Source organism: Melospiza melodia, chromosome 1 (assembly GCF_035770615.1).
Source record: "Melospiza melodia melodia isolate bMelMel2 chromosome 1, bMelMel2.pri, whole genome shotgun sequence".
NCBI classification, from domain to species: domain Eukaryota; kingdom Metazoa; phylum Chordata; class Aves; order Passeriformes; family Passerellidae; genus Melospiza; species Melospiza melodia.
In genome coordinates, this window is record NC_086194.1 from 138,858,471 (window position 1) to 138,880,154 (window position 21,684).

The window sequence follows — 21,684 nt, forward strand, 5'->3', positions numbered from 1 at the left end:
AAAATCTCACTATGCATTCATGTAAGGATGTTAACATGGATTGCAGAGGCAATTGAAATGCACATTTCCTAAATGCTGTGATTATCTTTAGAGTTATATCCATAAGGGAAGAAAACTTATTTCCCAGCTCTTCTGTTTTACTTCAATTGGGAAAAAAATACAAAAAAAAACCACACCAAAAAAGAAAAAACACACAAAAACAAACAAAACAGAAAATCCCAGAAAAAAACCAACAATCAAACTAAGAAGCTATTGGTCAGAACATAACTTAAGAGAGAAAGTAAAAAAACTCTACAATCATCTCAGAGACCACTTCTGGTGTTTTAAGATATAAACTACATGTATTACTCATAATTTCTAATTACAGAAAACAAAAATCTGTTTCTAAAGTTAATACAATTAAAATGTATCTTGAGCAACAGAGAAATCTTTATACAGAGATATACAAATATACTCAGCATGTAAGCTGGAACCAAATGCACTAATTTAAAGCAAGCATTCTTAACCAGTGAGTACAAACATTTTAGAGAAAATAGTACAATGCAAAAAAATTAAGGTAGTTCTGTAAACTGATCCATTTTTATCCTTCTAGACATGAGATACACTTTTCCAGGAACAACTGAACTTTCAACACTGGACTGGCTATTTCTATTATCTACAAACCCTATAGCTCAATAAAAATCTTTAAAATGTGGGTTTAGAAGTAGTCTGAAGCCGTTTCCCTAGGCAGACAATGCCTACTAGGGTTGTAAGTAGTGCAGTAATCAAGGCTAGGTGTGGACAGGGCATTAGCAGTAAAGCAATCTGTCCGTAATGATGAGAGGAAGTTTTCAAGTGCACAGTTCATGCCAAAATGCCTTTGATCCTGAAAATACAACACTGTACAAAGCTTTGAACCGTTAGCCAAAAAGGCACTGCAGTGCTCGAGAGCCTCCTCCTTTATAATAACTGAAATGAGACTAAACACTGCTCAAGTTTCCTTTTTTAATAAAAATAATTGCTTGATGTCTTAAAAATCCCCAGGTATAGCACAGTTTCTCTGAAAAACTGATGCCCCATTCTCAAGTTATGGCTTTTTAGTGGTACAAGAGTACTTCAAGTTCTTCCAGCCCACCTTGAACTGAGAGATTGCAATGCTGCATGGGGTACAACAGCCAGGGCTGGCACTGACTGGCACCTCAGTGCATGGCCCTTGCTCTATCTTCTTCTCATTCCCAAATTTTGCAAAACAAGTTTCAATGGAGCACTCAACCTCGGAGAAGCAGAAGTGTGAGCAATAAGCTGAACTCCTTTCCTGGATGCAGCCTCCCCCATGCCATGGGCACGCGGTACAGGAGGCTCTCTGCTCTTCAGCTCTCCACCTTGCAGCCTTTCGCTGAAGTATGGCTTGTCCTAAGGCAGTATGTATTATTCCACCTCTTCCTCAATCCAGACATGCTGTGGAGGAGTGGGACAAGCTCATACAAATGCAAGGCTCCTGAAATGAGGAACTGGAGGAAAAAAAAATCTTTATTGCAAGTAATGTTGGAAGACCATGAAAACACAGCTTTGAAATCAGAATTGTGACTATTATTATTGTATTACAGAAAAATACTGCTTGAAAAGCAGTCTACGTCTGTGAAAGCACAAGATAAATTTTAGTTTGCATCAACCAGTACTTTTTTATGCTAATACTTTTCCCTTTTTTCACAGAAAAAAAAATAAAGACAACTAGAATCTAAAAAATGCCTTTGAATGCAAAGTAATAAAGGTCACAGCAATATCCCCTACAAAACCACATGAAGGGACAATAAGCTATCTTCCACCAGCACATGAGATTATTGGAAATTCCCACAATATTTTCATGGTAATCACTCCATATAAAATGGTTTTCCTAGAAAACACCCAAAGCTTAGCAACACTCAAACCCTTCCTCTCTATATTTTAAAATACATCACAAACCCCTTGAAAGAGGAATTTAGCTTTTAACTTTTATTCTCTAAACAAATACCACTGCATACTTATTTATTTTGCTTTAATTTTTCCTAGATGTTTTGCACATAAAATACATTCTGACAAACTCCCTGATGGATTACTTTGCTATTTTTTTCTCCTAACAATTACATATAAGCCATTCTGATAAATTCCCTTAAAAACTGAAAGAGTGGTGATTTCCATAACTGACAGTATTTTTATTATTTAAAACATAAAGGGTGAAACATAAGAAACCAAATGAACAACTGAACAGAAAGCCTCCTTGCTATGCTGTGGATAAGACTAAAAGTAGGAGAGAAAGTTTAACACCAACATTACTTATTTTTGTTTGCTCTTAAGACATTAAAAAATGGCAGGTGATGGAGGTCTGAACAAGTCTTTGAGACAAATACAATTTTCAAGGAACCACAATCAGACTTGCATCATTGTCAAAGCTGGGGAAGCCTGGCTTGTAGTGAGGCACAAGAACCTCTCCTGAAATATGAGAAGCAAGAATTCTGCAAAGCCAGAAGAGTTAACTCACCTCTCCACAGAGGCTGTGAGAAGTGACTGAATTCCTAAATCTCAACGTCAACAGCACATGTATTCTCAGAAAGGGGAAGACAACATTCCCAGGCTTTTCTTTAGCTCATGACAATTAAGTACTTGCAGGTCAGAGCTAAGCATCACCACCACCTGCTTAATCCAGAAGAAACCTGGTCAGCGCTTCACAGTCCACACAAACAGGGATCCAGAAGTGAAGTCAGGCATAGTCCTGCCTCCCTCAACAAGCAGATTATTTTTTCACCTCTGATTTTACATTTAGGCACGCATACGCATCCGCACACCAGTCCGGGCAAAGTTTTTTAAAAGTAACTTTCCGATTTTCCTATACTTATCAATCTGAAGTGCCAGATATATGAAAATCCTTCAGAGAGCAACTTGGCATCATGCTGAGCACAGCAGCAAGTTCTGGGCACTGAGATAATTTGATACTACAAAGTGTAGAACAGACTCTCAGCTTATGATTATGGGAACTGCCTCCATGTATGTGCTAAAGCCGTGCATGTCAAAGCCTGCTACACATGTGCAGGAGGCTGCTCTGATTCCAAACCCCTCTCTCCAATAGAAAATCCCAGCTGAGTCATTTCCTTGATCTACACATGCATGATCTCAATGTAGGTAAGAGACCTTTTCTTTCCAAAATGCAGGTGCTGTCAAACTCCATCAGACCAAATCAATGGCATGCAGTGTGTCCCTTAGAGTGACAACAGTCCTGCTAACAATAACGTGGCATATTTGTTGTCAATACACGTTTCTAAAAAATGTATGGGGTGGGCTGGAGGACACACGGACAAACAGTTGGGAGGGAAGCAATCCCGCTTTCTAGGCCACTTTTTTGTAACTGTGGTCAAGACTGACAGGCAAGCTACCAAAAAGTATTCAACACTAAAGTATGAAAAAAATCACCAAATCAAGAGGAAAAAAAAAAGCTAAAAAGTGCATAATGCCAAGGATTATACAGATTGTATCCTGAGCTTTGCAAATAGCCAAGAACTATGATACTTCTTAAGAGGCAAATCAATTCTGTAATTATGACCAGTGAAGTAACATGGCCATTCCATGTGTTGATATAAAAGGATAATTCAGTACCTATAAAGACAGTTCAATCTTTAACAAAACTGATACAACTATCTGCAGTATCTTGATATAGTTGCATTTAAATCTACAAAACCCAACTCAAGTAGGACATCTTTCTTTTTTTTCCCCCTCACGCTCCTGTCTAGATTTCTGCAACAATCAACAGCCCACAGCTGAACTCATATGACACAATGAAGGCCTCCAAGACGTCAAGGCTGCCAGATTCTGAAGGTGTGTGATGACTTTACATTAGGTTCTTTATTGTGCTGGCAAAAGAACACTCTGTGTGCTGATGGAACTGACATCATTAATACCCACAAAAAGTTTTTCATTACAATACAGAAAAGATGTAGTCAGGCATTAACTAGCAAGGCTCTTTCCATTCCCCAGCCACCCCCAAAATGAAGATCCTCAAAGTCTCTTAGAAATCTTCTGTCAAGGAACTGCTTTCAGGAATAGCACCAAACCATGTCAAAATACTATCAGAATAATATACTTGGTCACAATGGAATGGATAAGATAAAAACCTATTTTAAAAAGCACAAAACATTTGAAAACATAAAAATCACCCATTAATTTTATGACACAACATCTACCTATGTTTACAATTTAAAGGCATTAGACTTCCACTTTTTTCACAGAAACAGAAAAACACTAACAAAAGTTAATTGTTACAGAAATACTGAGAATTTTATCTGAAGTATTAAGGTATTGAAAACATGCAAGCTTGAAATAAAAGCTAAAAAGTGAGGGACTGGATAACAACTGACCGCCACTACTAAGAATAAAAACCTAGGAACAAAAAAAAGCAAATTCCAATAGCTGCTATTATGATGCTTCACCTATTGTATTTGAATGAAAACAACAGGATACAAAAATAATTTTTATTTGCCATGATGCAAAAAGCATTTTTTAAATAAAATTATTTAAATCATTCTGATCTGCAAATATAATGAACTCATCAAATTATGTAACAGGTATAAGGGTTAACTTCTACAGAAAGTATTTAACTAGTTTATGTGACCTTCGAAACTCTTAGTAAAAAAATATTCAAGCTGCAACTGGAGTTGTTACATTTGTCAGTCCAGATACAATTTCTGGAATACTGCTTTGTACACTTTCTCTGCATGGCCATCCTTATATTCCAGACAACACCAACAGAGATAGTACTACCCATAAAATCAGTTACGTCACTTCTCCGAACAACAAGTAACAGACACCGCCAAAAATTACCAGACTAGAAGTTCACTTCAGGAAAAAACTTTTCCTTTTTTTTACTTACCTGCATACCCTGAAAACAGTTTTCAGAAAGAGACAAAATACTGAAAACATCATGGAGGTCTCATCTGCCAGAAAGGACCTTAATCACCAGGTTATTCAGCTTTCACTCTTCCTGCTCAGTTTCTTACAAGCACACTTTCCTTGCCTATACATGAGGTACCACAAATTCTTAAGTAACTGACATCATTTGCAAAGACAAATCACCTAGATGGCCGGACAAAGCTGATTAAAAAGATACAGTACATCCATACCAGCTTCATTTGAATGCGTGGGAGGAACCGACAGCCGTGCCAGCACATTTATGTAATGTGGTCACTGCAGATGTTCAGAGCTTTGAGCTGTCAGCTGGATTTGGAGATACACATCACCGAGCAGACTGGCAATTTAAAGAAGAACCCTCCAGGTGGTATTGTGTGGATTTTAACATGGTGGAACATCTTGAAAAACATGCTGGGATATCTACCATATAGAACAGGTTTTAAAAACCTCAATGACACATTCCACCATGGGCTAATTAGAATTAATTTGTGCCTCATAGCCTCAAGAGCTGCTCTTGGAATACCTAAAACTCCTTAATCATCTTTAAGAAGGCACCTTTCTGCCATAGTTTGATGATTGTAGGACAATTTAAAGTAGCAAATCTGAAAATTCTAAATTCCAAGATTTCTTCATTCCAAAACTGGTCCATCCTCATATACCAAGTTTTAATGTCTTCATTTCTTGCTGAAGTGTGTGCCTGACACAGAGAATGAATCAATAACCTCATCTGTCCCTTTACCACTGCCAACAGAAGCCAGAGGGCTGCACTTAGGCCACCTTTGTACCCTTACAATGAATCAAAGGACAAGAGTAAAGAATGTACAGTTCTTAACACCACTACAGAGGAACTCCTCTCTCAAGTATGTGAAAAATCTACCCATGAAAATCCTCTTCCCCACCTATATTTTTTTCCTTTTAAATTACACACTCAGCTATGCCTTTTGCCTGGCCTTCCTACTAGTTTTACACATCCAGGTTTTTTTCTCCTTCACACTAATGTTGAAATATTTTACCTCAGTGTTTTTAATATCAAAAAGTACAGCTCACACTTCTAAATACCAGGTTTGCTTGATGAATTCTAGTTGAAGTTGTGAAGTTAAAAAAAAAGACAAACCAACATTCTTAGACAAGAAAGCAGGAGATACTAAATTTATGTGCTTCATCTTGCGAGTAAGAAGGACAGATTATTGGAGTTTACACACATGATGAAGACTCAGCATTACCGAGCACAGATCCTACACATCTGTCCACTAGCTAGTTTCAAACACTGCTTTAGAGCCTTAAAAACAAGCAGCTTGACAGTCCTTTCCTCAAAATGGTTACTAATAAGTCAAATAATAAGTTGATACTTAAATACTTGAAATATACTCAGGAAGGTGAACATTCATCAAAGATAATTTGCGTATCATCAAAGTTGCGTATCATGCCAAGAGTATTTTAGTGTCTATGAATTACTAAGAAAACTTTTTAAAACCAGAGATGTTTTCTAGTCTAAAACAGAATAAGAAGACATCATGTTGCTCTCCATAGCAAAAAACATTCCCAGTAATCAGAATAACCCAGGATTGCTGCTGAAGGCTTAGAAAGTCTTGGAGATACAGCATAAAAAAGCTATCATCAAAGACATATCCTTCTCTAACAGAGCAATTTTTCGCAAATATGCCTAAACACATTCATTTCATTCAGTGAAAAAGCAATACACTGCAGTTAAAAGTGAAAGTAACACTAAAGAGGCCAGCACTAATGCTTATTGCAGTATGTGCCCCAGTAATTCTCTACTACTGGTTCTGAGGCCCCCATTTACATGCTCAGACCCCAGAGTATTTGCGTTCATGCTCAACTCTTTTCCATCTCAAACAGCAGCATGAAGGGTGACAGACTAACCAGACCCTTCTTCCCTCTTCCCCTCTAAAGTATAGGAGCAGAACTCCCATTTTCTACAGTAGACAAAACAGCCTATAGGAGAGCCAGTAAGACAAGGAAAGGGAACTTATGAAAGAGGAGAGATTCCAAAAACATCTAAGTGAAAGGATGCACTTCTGTGTGTCTGTGTAGCTGAGGCTGGAACAGAGATGCTGAAGGAGACGGACACTTCAGCAGTGCCTTTCAACCAGATCACACAGGACATGAGAGGTCACTGCTTTTAGGGCAGAGAAAACCACATCCCTTATCTCACCTACAATCTTTCTTTCTCAGCCATAGAGCAGAGGTTTAACAGTACTTTGACTTAATTTTACTGCAGCATTATTTTTCAGAACAGTACTGAGAAAGATTTAAAATGCAGACAACCCATGCACATTTTAGTCAAGTAAGTGTAACTTGCTAGTTCAGAAATGCAAACTGGGAAAAAAAAAATTGATACATAGGGGTTAGACCTGCATACTAGAAAACTAAAAACATAATCCATTCACTAATTACCTATGTTAACTACACAGCCATTTCACCTGCCTAGCAAACTGCAAGTCTCCATCTTTGTTTAACCCAAACAATAGTCTTGAATGCACCAAGGAATTGTCACTGATATGTTTCACTTTCCTGAAACAGAAAGTGTAGGACCATGGACTCATAAAACAGTGAAAACCTGCAGGATGCCTGGGATTGAATATTAAAAAAAAAAAAAAAGGTATTGAGAAAGTACTGCAATGACAGGATATGATATTAATTCCCTTTTTGCATATAACCAAGTTTTGTCAGGTCAAGGATGAAACTTGACTTAGAATTATTTCAGTTTGTTATGGGTCTAATTAACCCACATCTTGCCTTGGTACTTTTACCAAACCCTTTCCAATTGCTAATCTGTGGACTAAGGACAAAATCACATTTCCACAGCCTCCCTTTGTAAGCTATTTCAGGCCTGTATTCCCTACTGGTTGATTTTGACATTGAGACAGCAGTCAAAGGAAGAGTATAGTTTAAGAAAAAAATACAGAAAATAGAAACTGTAAACAAAGTCTCCATCTGAACTTTCAGTAGAATGAGGTCCACTTCCAAAACCAGGATTCTCTCTCTTTCCCTGTGCCCTTCCTTTTTCAAGTCCCTTCAACCCCAAGTAAAAACTACTCCTCTTTCCAAATGACTAAGCCCTTTAACAGCCACACTGAAAGATCCTGTCACCCCATAGTTAGAGTACAGTTCTCATACCTGCACCCACCCAAAGTCAGCCTGCCATCCAGAAGCAGGATTGCTGAAGCTGCTGGTGAATTATGCGCTAGGCACACCTCAAATACGGCCCCTTTATCCCAGCTGCATGCTGTCAGCAGTCCTGGATCTGCTGGAATTTGAGACAAGGCAGCAGCACAGGGGGCCCAAACTGGAGGCAGAGATAATAACAGCACCTATGAGAAAACACCATGGACCAGACACATGCAAAGCTGTTCACATCCTTGTGAGGACCCACAAGAGGCTTAAAAGACCACTGGAACAGAAGAATAAAATCTGTCAACACAGATGAAAAAACTAATACAGAGGCACTGAAGAAGCAACTGAGAAGCAAGCTCAGTGTTGGAAACTGTAACTCAGCAACTACTGCCTCACTGGGGGCCTCTATTGTGTAGGCACTGCCATACTCAGCACACGATCTTTTTTTTTCTCATTCCCTGCAGATAATTAGCAGCACAGCCCATATCCACATGCAAAGAATCTCAGGTCACAAGAAGCAGGGATGAAAGCATACACCACTATTACACACGCACACATACCCACCTAGGTGTCCACGGAAGATTTAAAAGCTCGCAGCTCTCTCTTACTGACAAGAGCCGCTTCCTTCTGTTTTCCAAAGCACTGATCAGTGGAAGCCCTAAAGAGCAGAAACCTGCTTAAAACCTTTTAACATATTATTCTAACAAATAATACTTTCACAATAGGTCCATCTTCTTTATTTCCCAAATATTTCCATTGGCACTTTTAGAGTGAAGTGAAGCACCAGGCCTCATAAAGACACCTAAAACTTTCACGGAAGGTTTTAGAGAGGCTGTATCTGGGCTTAAGCCACCATGTACCAACACAAAGAAAGCAATGCTGCAAAGCAGGCAGCAGAGGGAAGAGGATACAATGGGTGAAACAAATGTGGATCAATGTGTGCATTCAACAAAACCACATTGTTTTCACAACAATCTCATGCCGGGGTAATACTCTGCTATCACGCACGTCACACAATTATCTGATCTTCACCTTCTCCCAAGAGGAACAAACCCCAAAAGGCACTGGTGGCACATCTCTCATAATGCCTTTTGTCAGTCCTCAGTCTTTGCTCTCACAAATACTACAAAGGAGATTTCAGGCATAACCTTCATGAGGTACCTTCTACAGCAAAGATGAAAAGTTACTAAGAGAGGACAGCCATGCACATCACCATTTCCATCCTCAAGTTTTACTTCAGCTGTGGAGCCATCATCTGCTACTGATCCATTCTCTTGTCAAATGCCAGCATGCACGGCATAGAAGCAAATACATTTACTGCTGCAGCTTCTTCTCCGCTATCACTATCCAGCAAACGTATCAGGCAGTATGGCCTACTTTATCTGCTGTATGTTGACGGTTCCCAGGAATGTTCTCCTGGTGCTACTCTGGGCAGACTCTGGGCATGTGCCATCCCAACTTGCTCAAGGCACTGCTCCTAGGCCAGGGGTTGAGTTCCCCACAGGCCTCTAATGAACCCACACACAAATACCTCCATAGGACTGAATGCACTTCAGGACACGATTCAAAATAATTCTGCCAATCAACATAATCAGCATCCTGTGATCTCTACTAAATTCAGCAGAAATGGATGGCTGAACAACTGTGCACACATGTGCACAGTCAATCCAGATTTGTTTGATTTGGCAACTCAGTAACATAAAGAACAGCTATTATGGTAGACTGTCCTTGGCCTAAGACACACTTCAGGGCAAGCTCTACAAAGTTTGAAGGAGATATCTAACAACATGTAACCTGGAACCAGGAAAACCAAAAGGACTAAGAAGAAGAATCCCGACAGTTACCTGACATCATCCTGAAACACTCCCAACTGTACAACAAACATGTCATTCTGACCAAAAGCTTCTAAAACTTCACTATAAGTGATAAAGGCTAGCAATCTAGTAAGTAAAATTTCTTACTTAAAAGATCAAAAAGATCAACTGAGAGCAACAAATATTACCAAAATTGTTATCTTGCAGATATAATTTTGTCTTGTGACTTGATGGAGACAGGACAACATGGAAGCAAATGCTACAATGAATACCATTTTTTACACTTTTCTGAACCTACACAGCACCCACCATATCCTTATTCAGTTACATTTTCATATATATCAATATATTTATTTTCATATGTGTATATTTATATATATACACACTCACTCCCACATACAAACACACACTAGCAAGCCTTTTAAGTATGCTAAACAATTCTCCAAAGACAAATGACAGGATTGAGCCTCATGTTCTCACATACTTAATTTATAAACTCTAGCAACCATAGCCACTTTTCATTAAAAATATGCAGAGAGGAAAGACACTTCCAGTTTCACAGGAAAACTACCTTTCATTTATACATTATTTCTAAATCACTACTCATACAGACAAGAAAACCAAAATTGTTGATAATTTGAAGTCAAACAACCCAAATTTTGAAATTGGATGTTTTACAGGTAAAAAACCCCACAGATTCTTTTGACTTAATGTACTTAATCAAGTACAATCAATTTGTTCAAAAGTTATCAACAGTCCTTTTAAAGTGTTCAAACAAGCCAAGTCTAATACCTGAAACACACAGAACCATGGACTCACCTAATAAAGATGAAACTACAGATTTTGAAGCCATGTGAATAATAATAGATAAAAGACACAGAGTGCACAACGCGTCTTCGGAAATACTAAATACCTGAATACAGGGCATTACTTAATTTGAACAGCACCACGGAATTAATCAGCCCACTCTTGTTTGCCAAGAAAGTGAAACAATTCCACACAGTTCAGCTGTTCTGGACATTCCTCCAACTGCAATGGAAACAACTTGAGTCAGTGTTGCCACACACTCTGGGTGGCCTCTGCCCGCATAACCCTGCTCCTTCCCGTGCACCAACACTCCTCAGATCCTGCAAGAAAACCAGGGAGAGACAAATGAGCAGAAAATTACTGCTACAAAAATTAAAGGGCTTTCTGCTGCTGCAGCTCAGCAAACCAGCTCTCCACAGGGTCAGAGGAGTGCAACTGTCAGCACTAGAGCAGGAGTAAAGATAGGCGGCTAAAAGCAATTACTGTGCAAGCAATACTGCCTCTACATTTAACACCAAAAGCACCTTGGAACTATGACTGCAGACATTAAATAAAACTCATACCTGAAAAAGAATTTCCATTTAAAATAATATTAGTAATAAAAACTATGCTCCTGTCAACAATAATCATCAACCACAAAGCCTCTCGAAGCACCAAGCACAGCATTACTACATGTCAAGACAGAATTTAAAAAACTGCCCTTCTCTTTCTCATGACACATTAAACACAAAAATCATTGTACTTAATGTTTACAATCTTAATTTCAGGAGTGTCAGAAACAAAAACCTTCTGTAACGTATTATTACACTGAGAAATGAGCTCAAGATGCATTTTCTAGCCTTACTGACCTTTCTCTTCTCCCACCTTACCCAGACCCTTCGTCACCCACACTCAGCATAAGAGAAAAATTTCATCTCCTGACTCCCAAATTGCTTCCAAAACGATCAAATTTTTCAGCATACAGCTTCTTTCCCATGTTCTCATATAAATACAACAATATTAAGAATGATGAGAAATGTCTTAAACTTCATTAGTCTTAATTGTCTTTTCTATTTATTCAGCCAATCATGAATAATTGCTCCTTGTCTAATCCTCTCAAATCATCTTTCCTAAAAAGCTCATGAAAATGGATTAGCTGCGTAGTGCACAGCTGATTATTTCACTTACAGTCTATTGTATCAAAAGGTGATAGGTGAAGAATTTTAACCAGAGGCCTTTAATTAAAACAAACAAACAAAAAAATCCCTTCAGGCCTGAACTTAAGATGGAGGGACATAGCAAAAATAACATCACAATATCACAAGGAAAAGAAAAAACACAAGGTACCTATAGCTTCAACCATTCAACACCCTTATGGAGATGAAGCCCTTCTCCTGCTTAAAAGAACCTGAAAGTCAATACAGATCCCAAAGTACAAGCCCAACACAAAACTTCAGGAATTTAGTACCTGCAATTTGCTAGGTTTGATTTCTAGTCTTCACTTATGGTAGGTTGCAAAACTCCTGCAATAATCTCAAGTGACAAAGATATAAGAAGAAGGACTAGATGCAAAGGACAACCATTATCCTTTTTGAAAGAAAAGGAAAAAATATTGAGGTGACAACAATTTTTTTAGCATTTGGGACATTATGAGCTTCTCAAGGTTAAAAATTCAAGATTATTTTTTGGTTTTAATTCAGACAATAAAGCTTTACCATTTTGCCTACCAATTTGTGAGCTAAACACTGTTTTATCTGGACAAAAATATAATCAGTTTATTTTTGTCCAAATGAAAAGAAGTTAGGACAAGCTTATTAAATATATTGTTTAAATTAAGTGTAAAGTGCAGAAATTCCTATTATTGCCATATTAAAAGAAATGTAGCTCAGACTTCACAACAGAAGAAACAGAACAGTGGCAGAACTCCATTACAAATGTACAGTCTAAATCTCATAATAAACAATGCCATCAAGAAACCTGACCTTTACCATCCATATATAGACATTTATTATTTAGCAGTTTCACACTATGTTTGCAGCTATAAAAAAACTACAGGTGTTTTTTTTGCTCAAAACCTGAAAAAGCTCAATTATTGCAGCTGAAGTCTAAAATTCCATACATAATAATCAAGGAAATTTAAGCGTTACAGGTTTTTTGAAAACTGGTTACAGGACTTTACCATTGCAAAAGAGAAGACAAGGCACTACTGATAAGACACGCACCCCTGTCACACACACACACATTTCAAGAGATTACTGTGGCACATGAACTTTACTGGAAAGTTTAAGAAAATGGAGTGCAAGTTCATGCCTGACTAAACATGAAACCTCCTCCTGTGCATGTGATCAACTGCAGCATCAATATATGGGGTGTATTAGCTACAAACACAAAGCAAGAAGCAACACCAGCCAGTGCCGCTCCTGCCACGACAGCGATGGTTCCTCCACTATCAGAGTATTCTATTCAAAGCAGTTTTTGTGGGAGTGTTAACTTTTTCTGATCTAGATATAACTGAGTCCCTAGCAAAGTTACTTGCTTGCCATCATCCCAACACCACAAGTACCTCCATTCTTAAGACAACTAAGAGCCATCACATCAGAGAGAAATTCCACGCAGTTTCTAAATCCTTTCTGTTCCAAGGCTGATCCACCTACTGAAGTCTAAGTTCCCACTGTGATTTTTTCCTTCACAGCCTTGGAATAAGTTTCTTATATTTTCTTTGATTTTCTTTTCCCTGTGGGATAGAACTGACCCCTTGCCCTAAAGGGGGCAACAGGCTGTATTTCACATGTATTAAATATCCAGTGTTATTAGTCAGAGTAGCCTCCAGCTATGTCCGTCATGGGGGGAGAAACAGGAAAAAATCCCTGTGACTGGTAAAGGAAACAGTGTCTTTCTTTCCACATATCTCATCTGGCAGATAGAAGAGGAAGAAATAGTAAAATATTCTACTAATACAGACCCTTCTTCAGACTCTCATTGCTGCTTACACAGGCAGCACACATTCTGATTGCTCACACAGGCAGAGGAGGAAGGCCTGCTGCAAACTTTGGCTCCTTCACAACTTCAGCTACAAGCTGAGAAAAGAATTCACCCTCTACCTTGTGATAAAAAGCAGACTCCAGGAATCTCTAATTATAATTATTGTGGGAGTGTGGTCAGGAAGATAATAAATCAGATTGCCATATCAAAGGTGTACAAAGAGGGGGGAAGTGGGAGGAAAACAGGAGTCAGGCTGCTGTAACAGAAGTAAAAAATTCTCAGGGTATGGAAGGGAGGAGGGCAGGGAAGGCAAGATAACAGCCACAAATTTATTTTCAACTAGAGAGAAAACAAAATATTTGGCTACAAATTCCTTACAATACAGCCAGGACACAAACATACAAATAAACAACACAACAACACTCCAACTAACCCCTAAATCTAGTTTCCCATAACTGCTTTTTTATAATAAGACATTTTTTCTTTGGCAGGCTGCCTTCTTGGATTACACTGGGTGGTTATTTACACTGCAGTTACTTGTTAATGACATAATCAGAACAAACTGAAGAAAAATTCAAATCTGATGAAACTCGAACTCTTTCAAGGTTTCCAGGGAGGATTTTGTGCATAACTCTGAACTAGAACTTGAGAAGTCTGTGTTCAAGTCCTGGTGCCAGACACACACTTCTTGTGAGACCCTACATGCACGTGCATGCCCACACCATGGATTTGTGCTTGCTTATATAAAAGACTTTTTTCAAGCAGAACTGAACATTTCATTCAGCTGTGAATGCACAGAAATTATGATTTACACTAAATGCTTTATGTAATATGACCACCAAGATTAAGATTCCAATTTTTAGCCTGTCCATCTTCATGCCCTCATTTACAAAGAAAAGACATTCTAACAGAACACACTACATTCCTTCAATCATAAGATACATGAATCTGTATCTTAGACACACAACTGTATAAATTCACATGAAGAAAATACTGACATGTGTTAACAAATATTTACATAGTAAAGGACAACCAAGCTACTCTGGTTCCACATTTCTGGGAGGTAAAAAAAGAAAGGCAAACCATCAAACTAACTTGAGCTGTCAAATTACTCATTATTCCCACACAGGTGCAGTGAACAAAAGCAAATACAACAGGTTTGCTCCAATCCAAAAGGTGTTTCATATATATGAGCCATAACCTAGCACGACTTGGAAATGCAGCCATGAATCTGAGATCTCCAATGCAAGAAAATTACTGAGTTAGGGTAGAAATCTACAATTTCAGCAGAAAACCAGGGAAAAACTGCAGATACCAAGTGATGAGGGAAACACAAGAAAACAAGAAGCCAATGGTCATTGACATGATAGAGAACTGTTCTAACAAATCACCATTCTATTACCAGCAATTTTTTTCCACTGTAGGCTTTTCAAAAACAGAAGAATTAAAGAAATAAAGATTCATAATGCAGATGTCCTCAGCATTGTTTTTCATGCTCCAAAACTGTAGAACGGATGTGTCTGAAAAATTACATTATTTTATGATATGTTATTAACTCAAAACTGAGCTTATTGACTCAGAATTAACTAAGTTTGGACACTGTTGCTTTTCTCATCCAACCTAGAAAAACACACTTACCTAGCAAATAGGGATTTTTTCAGGAAAGCTGCCGAAACAGACATCCCACAGAAAACACTCTGAATTCCAACAACCTGTATTTGCCTGCTATTACTATATAATTAGTTCATATAGAATATTGAATATTCATATACTAATGCTGACTTCTTGTAAAATTGTTTTATGGTTAAAATTCCGTATTTCCCAACTTGAGCACATAGCTATAATCTCTCTTTTCAAATCAATTTCTCTTTAAAGATAGCATCTAAAAATTGAGGTTCATACAAAGCACAAACATACTATTACACAATCTGGACAAAGGAGAATTGACTTCTGGTGAGTTAAGACAATCTAATTAATGGGGACTTTAAACTATTATTCTGTTTAGATCTTACATAGACAATTATAGGCCATGAAAGAAGCTGCTATGACCTTTTTGCTGAATGAAGTACCAATGTTGCTTTACACTAGAACACATGGAAAAGTTAATTGGTCATAAAACTCAGGGCATTTTAAAAATGAACTGCCACATAAAATTACTATAGTGTATGAAAGCCTCACTCAGAACTTGTCTGTGCTGTGTGTAGAGTCAGCGTCAGTCTCTCCCTCTCATATGAATAGATGCAATCTCAGCAACCAGACACAATAAATACAAGATGAAGGGAATGGCAAGCAGAGCAGCAACACAGAATTCATTCCAGAGGCTAGGAATCACAATGTGAAAATTATTTCATTATTTTAACTCATTAATTATTCATGCAGTAGAGATACGGGAAATGGCAGGTGAGATCTAATGAAAGAGCCAGCAATTGAGAAGCACTGATCAAGAGGATTAGAAAGGTATAGAAGAAAAGTTATGAAAAATGGTGGGTGAGAAAAGAAAGGGGCTGAGGACAAGGTTTCACACTCAGTAGTAGGGCCAATGTAAGGCATTCCTTCTGCTGCTCTACTGCTCTTCTACTCCTAGTCTAGCATTGTGGTGTGCTGCTTCCTCCTCACTAACAGTCACAATCATTTATGAAACTGTACTATGAGTCAGCCATGGCTGAAAAATAACCTGATCAAAAAAAAGAAAAAAATAAGGAAAAAAAAATAAGTTGACACAACTAAGAGGAAGATGAGCAGGAGTAGAAATGAGCAGCTGCAATGGAAAAATAGGTCATGCCAACACTTCTCTCAGCAAAAAGGTGCAACCATGGGATTAAAGACCAGTGTCTACATCCAGACCATATAAATACTCCTCTCAACTGCATCTTTTAACTTACCGTGCTACGTGCAGAGCAAACATGTTTGGATCACATCAGGTGACAGTGATGCAGAAAAAGGTAGTCTAAGCACTTTGCTAATGCTGGGAAAGTGGAAGGATACACTTTTCACTGAAGGATCAACCAATGCAGAATATTTCTAGCTGGTCTTAGTGACTTTTCCCCCCACTTCATCCCCCAAGCCAATTCCATAGGATTCCATATGTGTGATGTACAATCTGTTGTTCAGGTATGAGAGTCACTGAGTCTGACACTGCATTGCTCACCTGCATGAAATGGAGATGCAAAGAAGGGTCATGAATTGGGCTACTGAATACCAGGCTGCAGGCCATGCTACTGCCTGGTGCACAGCAGCACTTGGCACTTCAGGTGCAGAGGGTGCCTGCATTTCTGAGATTCAAATGGAGTATTCTACTGTTTGCTCCATTCCCTCTTCATGCAATTTCATCATTAGGACATATCTTTCTTTGTCATCATCAATTTCAATCATTTAAAAACAGAAAGCCTAAAGCTAGATCTTTACCTTCTATTCAGACACTGCTACTAGATACCATTGATGCCATTTTTGGAGGAACTAAAGAGACTGCAGAACCAGTTACAAAGTAGAGAGATGGGAATGAGTCAAAAATAGCAGGTTAGGCCAAAGTTTTCTTACTCATTTAGATATGTTTATGTCAATTCAACGTGGGGTGAGGGGGAGTGCAATGCAGGGCAATCTAAAAGTAGCTTGCAGCTACATTTGTGAAGTGGTTTTCATTATAAATTCTTATTCATAAAAACGCAGACTAAGAATTTTCACACTAAGTAAGTACAATTCTAGAAACTTTTTAACTTCTATTAACAACCCAAGTTAAAAACTAGATGAGGCAATAAATCAAAAATTGTTCTCTGAAAGCTCAGCTTTAATTTGAAAAACATAATTTTGTAATATATGGAATGAACACCCTGAATGTATGATCCAAGGTACTAGTTAACATCCACCTGATCTCATAGTGAACCTAAATTCAAATCTCATCAATGTGAAATATCCTGGTAATTTCCACACTTACATATTCAAATACCCTCAAAACCAGCTTTTAACAATAGCACTTAAAATTATTTAATATTTAAAGAGGATTATTAACTGAAACATTTGTATATACCCATACAACAGCAGCTTTTCACCTGACTGGACTTAAAAAATAGATATCACAAATAACGTCCAGATGTTACCTTTATTATTTTTATTGTAAAGACTTTGAAATTGACAAAAATTAAGACTACAGGGAAATCATTAAAGCATAAAAGAAAACTACAAGGAAAAAGGAATAAGCCTTTCTCTGCATTTATTGCATACAGTAAAAGGTGCAAATCACCACAACTAAGACTTCCAGTATTAAGAAAGAATTGTTTTATGACAAGAAGTGTTAAGCACTATTAAGAACAGTTGACTAGTGAGATTGAGTAATTTCTAATATTTAAAGCTTTTATGACTTTCAAAAGTGTAGCGGTGCCATCTTTTCCTTTAAATCAGTTCTGAAAACCTTCAATAAGCCTCTTTTATTCCAAGTGATGGCAGGAAGCTGCCAAATTTCCTCCTTGTGTTAGTTTTGTGCTGTTTTAGTGAACTGAATGAGCAAACACCTGACAAGCATCAGAGATGGCATAGAGGAAGCAGTAATAACACGTGCCCAATGTCAGGGCTTTTAACCTTCAGCAATAATGAGTTATGTCAACTCACTGCATCCCATAAGACTATATCTTAAAAAATAGATTAAGCAAACAGATTAGACAAACATCTGCCAATAATGCTGCAAGTACAATTTATCCTTCCTAGGGCTGAGAGTAGTAAACCAGAATCCTCGAGGTCATTTCCAGCACCACTTTATTATAAGCTTTAAAAAAACAACATACATTTTGAATTTTGAAAACATTTTGAATCCATACAAAGAAACTTCAGCAAAACTGAAATTCTACTTAAGAAATTAAGAGATAAATATTTGTCTGCTTAGGACTGTCCAATTAAATGCTATGTCTAATGTAGTGTGCATCAATCTCATGTATGTTTCCTATATAAAATACCTTCTTGCTGGAAGGATAAGCCTAAAACACCTTATGACTCAATCATGTCAAGTCATTTTTAATCTGTAAGTGGGAATGTAATTTTCAAGGCCTTACATTTTCCAAGAAAATCTGCTAAATGCCTCTTAGTCGTAAAATGCTGGCTGTACATACCAGCTCCTTGGGTACATATCTCCAGTGTTATTCCTATTGCTCAAAGCTAGCTGGAGCAGAAGACTGAAAATGACAAACTGCTAAGGGTTCAGCTCTGTTTGGACAGAAGTGAAACTGGAATGTCTCACAAAAGACTTGTAAGGTGAAGCTACATTCACAAGTTACACCGAATCACGAATCTCACTGGTGATGCTTCTTAGTCCATCATTTACACCAGCCCGTGATTGCAGGTCTGGCAGACCTATTCACTTCCTATTGTCTGCAGGAGACTTCAAGGAAAGAGGAAAAATGGTAAAGCTAATCAGATGTCAGATAACAGCAAAGCTTCCTCATTTAAATATCCTAATTCCTTATTATTACTGCATAAACTTGGTCACTTGTTGGTTTATGCAGACAAAATACTACCTGGTTAAGCACACATGGTTTCTCTTTTTACAGGTTATTCAAGTACCTCTTCTTTGAGCGGCATACTAGCCAGAAAATAGGGAATCCATTGAGAAGCTTGAAAGTTAACGAAAAAGCACTTTAAATGTCAATACCAGATGTAATTTGGTAAGCTTGTGTACACTTCATGCATCACCTGTTCTGGAGACCATACAAAAAGAAATACAATGTATCACCTTGACCATTCTGCCCATTCCTTTTCAGAAAACCATGAATGCCTCAAAGAAGGGAGACTCTTATCTCCACAGAACGAAATGTTGGACCTTCAAGAGGACTTATATATATGGAAAAGCCACCATCACCAAGTACAGCTCAGAACAAGCAGTACAAATGGAAAAGATCTTAACCTGGTTGCTATAAAATTAAATTTGCCATAAAAATTAATTTTGCCATGGAAAATTAATTTGCCATAAAACCAAAGTTTTTTGGCAATTATTACATGTATATCAGGGAAGGAAGTATTGCCAACATATGTTCATCTTCATCTGCCTGCTAATAATTGTTTCCACATGCATTCAAGTTCCTGGTCATTAACACAGTATTTTGTTGATTTTTCCTGTCCAAACATACATACACATGTGCCTAATGCTCACACATACACAGAGCTCCACTGCTACAGAACAGGCGAAGAAGCCAAAAGCGACTGGCAGCCCTGTACTTTCCACAAAGACGTATGTGTAGCACAGCAAGTCATGAAAAAAAAAAGTAGAATAACTTAATAAGATACACCAAAAACGTACAGAACAAAAAATTACCATTACACATGCAAAGACAACATCTTTGTAAGGACAACATACTTCACAACACTTAAATAGACCTTTCAATCTCGACATAGGAAATCCCTCGAAGCCAAAACGGGCAGACTCCACTAAAACATATGCTTTCCACCATAATTCCAGATTTTCTCCAGAGACTTCCGCCAGAATATAATTTTATCACTGGGTGCTGGGAAACCATACTAACGCACATCCAGAAATTTAGGGCAGTGTTCACAAGAAAAACCTGCCTTTTGTCTTGAGAGTTATAATGACCTTTTTCACAGTATTTCCAACACGATCAGATGAAACAAAATACAGTACAGTTCACATTGTGACTGATGTAATACGGGCTGGGAGCAATACCGTGGAAACGAAAAAGCCAAGGATCTTTGTCTTCTTCTAGACAAATTGCCAAGCCTCAATACTTGGAGAGAGAAAAAGCAGAGCATCCCAAATAAAACACTGCAGTGCAAGTTCACCATTTCAGTAAAGTCGCTGCAGCTCTTGGCAACCCCATAGGAAATTTGGACCCTTCAAAGAAAGCCCAAGCTAATAAAAGAGCTAAACACAGTCCTAGCTTAAAAATTACAGGATAAAAAAAAAACCCCACTGGCTGTAGAAATAAAAAAAAAAAAACCCACGGAACTCGCCGTCCGCATCGCAAGCGATGCTAAATAAATAACCTCGCCAATAACCAGTCATAAAAATATTAAACGCTGCATTTTGTCGCCACCGCGCCGGTACTGGGGGGCAGGCGGGCAAGGGCGGCGGGCCCAGCGGCAGTGCCTACCTGCGAGAGCTGCCGGGGGTTGGGGCAGCCGAAGAGCGCGGAGCTGGAGCTGAAGCTGATGGCCCCTCTGCGGCTGAGGACGTGCTGCGGCACCGGCCTGTCCAGCGGCAGCACGGGCAGCTGGTAACATACTTCCATTGACGAAGCCTCGGTGCGCCGGCCCGCCGCGGGGCAGCGGCCTCGCCCGCCGCACCTGCCCGCGCAGGGCTCGCCGCAGCGGGGAAGGACGGGCGGCGAAGCCCCGCGGGGGCCCGGCGCCTCCTCGCCGCCCCCGCGCCCCCCGAGGGGCCGGGCCGGGCCGCGCCGGGCCCCGCGCCTTTGTGCTCCGCCGCCGCCAAAGCCCGGCGGGAGCCGCCGGCGGGAGCGAGGGGGAGGCGGCGGAGCGGGACGGCTCTGTCAGCGCCCGGGGCGGCGAGTCCCGGCCCGCAGCCCGCGGCCGCTCCCTCCCTCAGGCGCGCTGCCGCCGGCGGGAGCCGCTGTCAGCCCCGCTGCCCGGCGCCGCGCATGGAGGGCCGGGGGCCGCGCTGGGGGAGACACGCGCCGCGCTCGCCCCTATTGTCCGGCACAGCCGGGAGCGGGAGGAGGAGGAGGAGGCGCCGCTCTGCCGAGGGGAAGGGGCCGGGCCGCCAGAGAGGGGACCCGGGGAGGAGGGGGAGGAGGAGGAGGAGGAGAACGGAGAGAAGGAGGAGGAGGAGGAGGAGGAGGAGGTGGAGGGATGGCGCCTCCGCCCCGCCCGCGCGCGGCGGCCCGGCTGGAGCAGCAGGCACGAGCCCGGCGGACCGTGCGTGGGTCGCGCGGCTGGCGACACGCGCAGAGCGGCGTCATAACGTCACCGCTGCCCACACTCTCCCCGTCCGCGCGCACCAGGCAGGGGCGGCTCGGCGGGCCCCGCGCGCCGCGCGCATGCGCCCTGCCCCCTCCCCCTCGCGCCTTCGCAGGGGCGGGGGGCGGCACCGCCCTCC

General features: G+C 39.9%; 1 protein-coding gene across 2 annotated transcripts in view; it reads right to left on the bottom strand.

Moving 5' to 3' along the window:
- The window catches only part of PDE7A (phosphodiesterase 7A), a 74,856-nt gene extending 53,957 nt beyond the window's left edge, over nt 1-20,899 (bottom strand). For both annotated transcript variants that reach the window (XM_063169525.1, XM_063169505.1), the window contains exon 1: nt 20,723-20,899. In XM_063169525.1, coding sequence (XP_063025595.1) covers nt 20,723-20,860 — 138 coding nt within the window. In that variant the 5' untranslated portion in view covers nt 20,861-20,899. The remainder of the gene's footprint in view (nt 1-20,722) is intronic.
- Between the last annotated feature and the right edge of the window lie 785 nt (nt 20,900-21,684).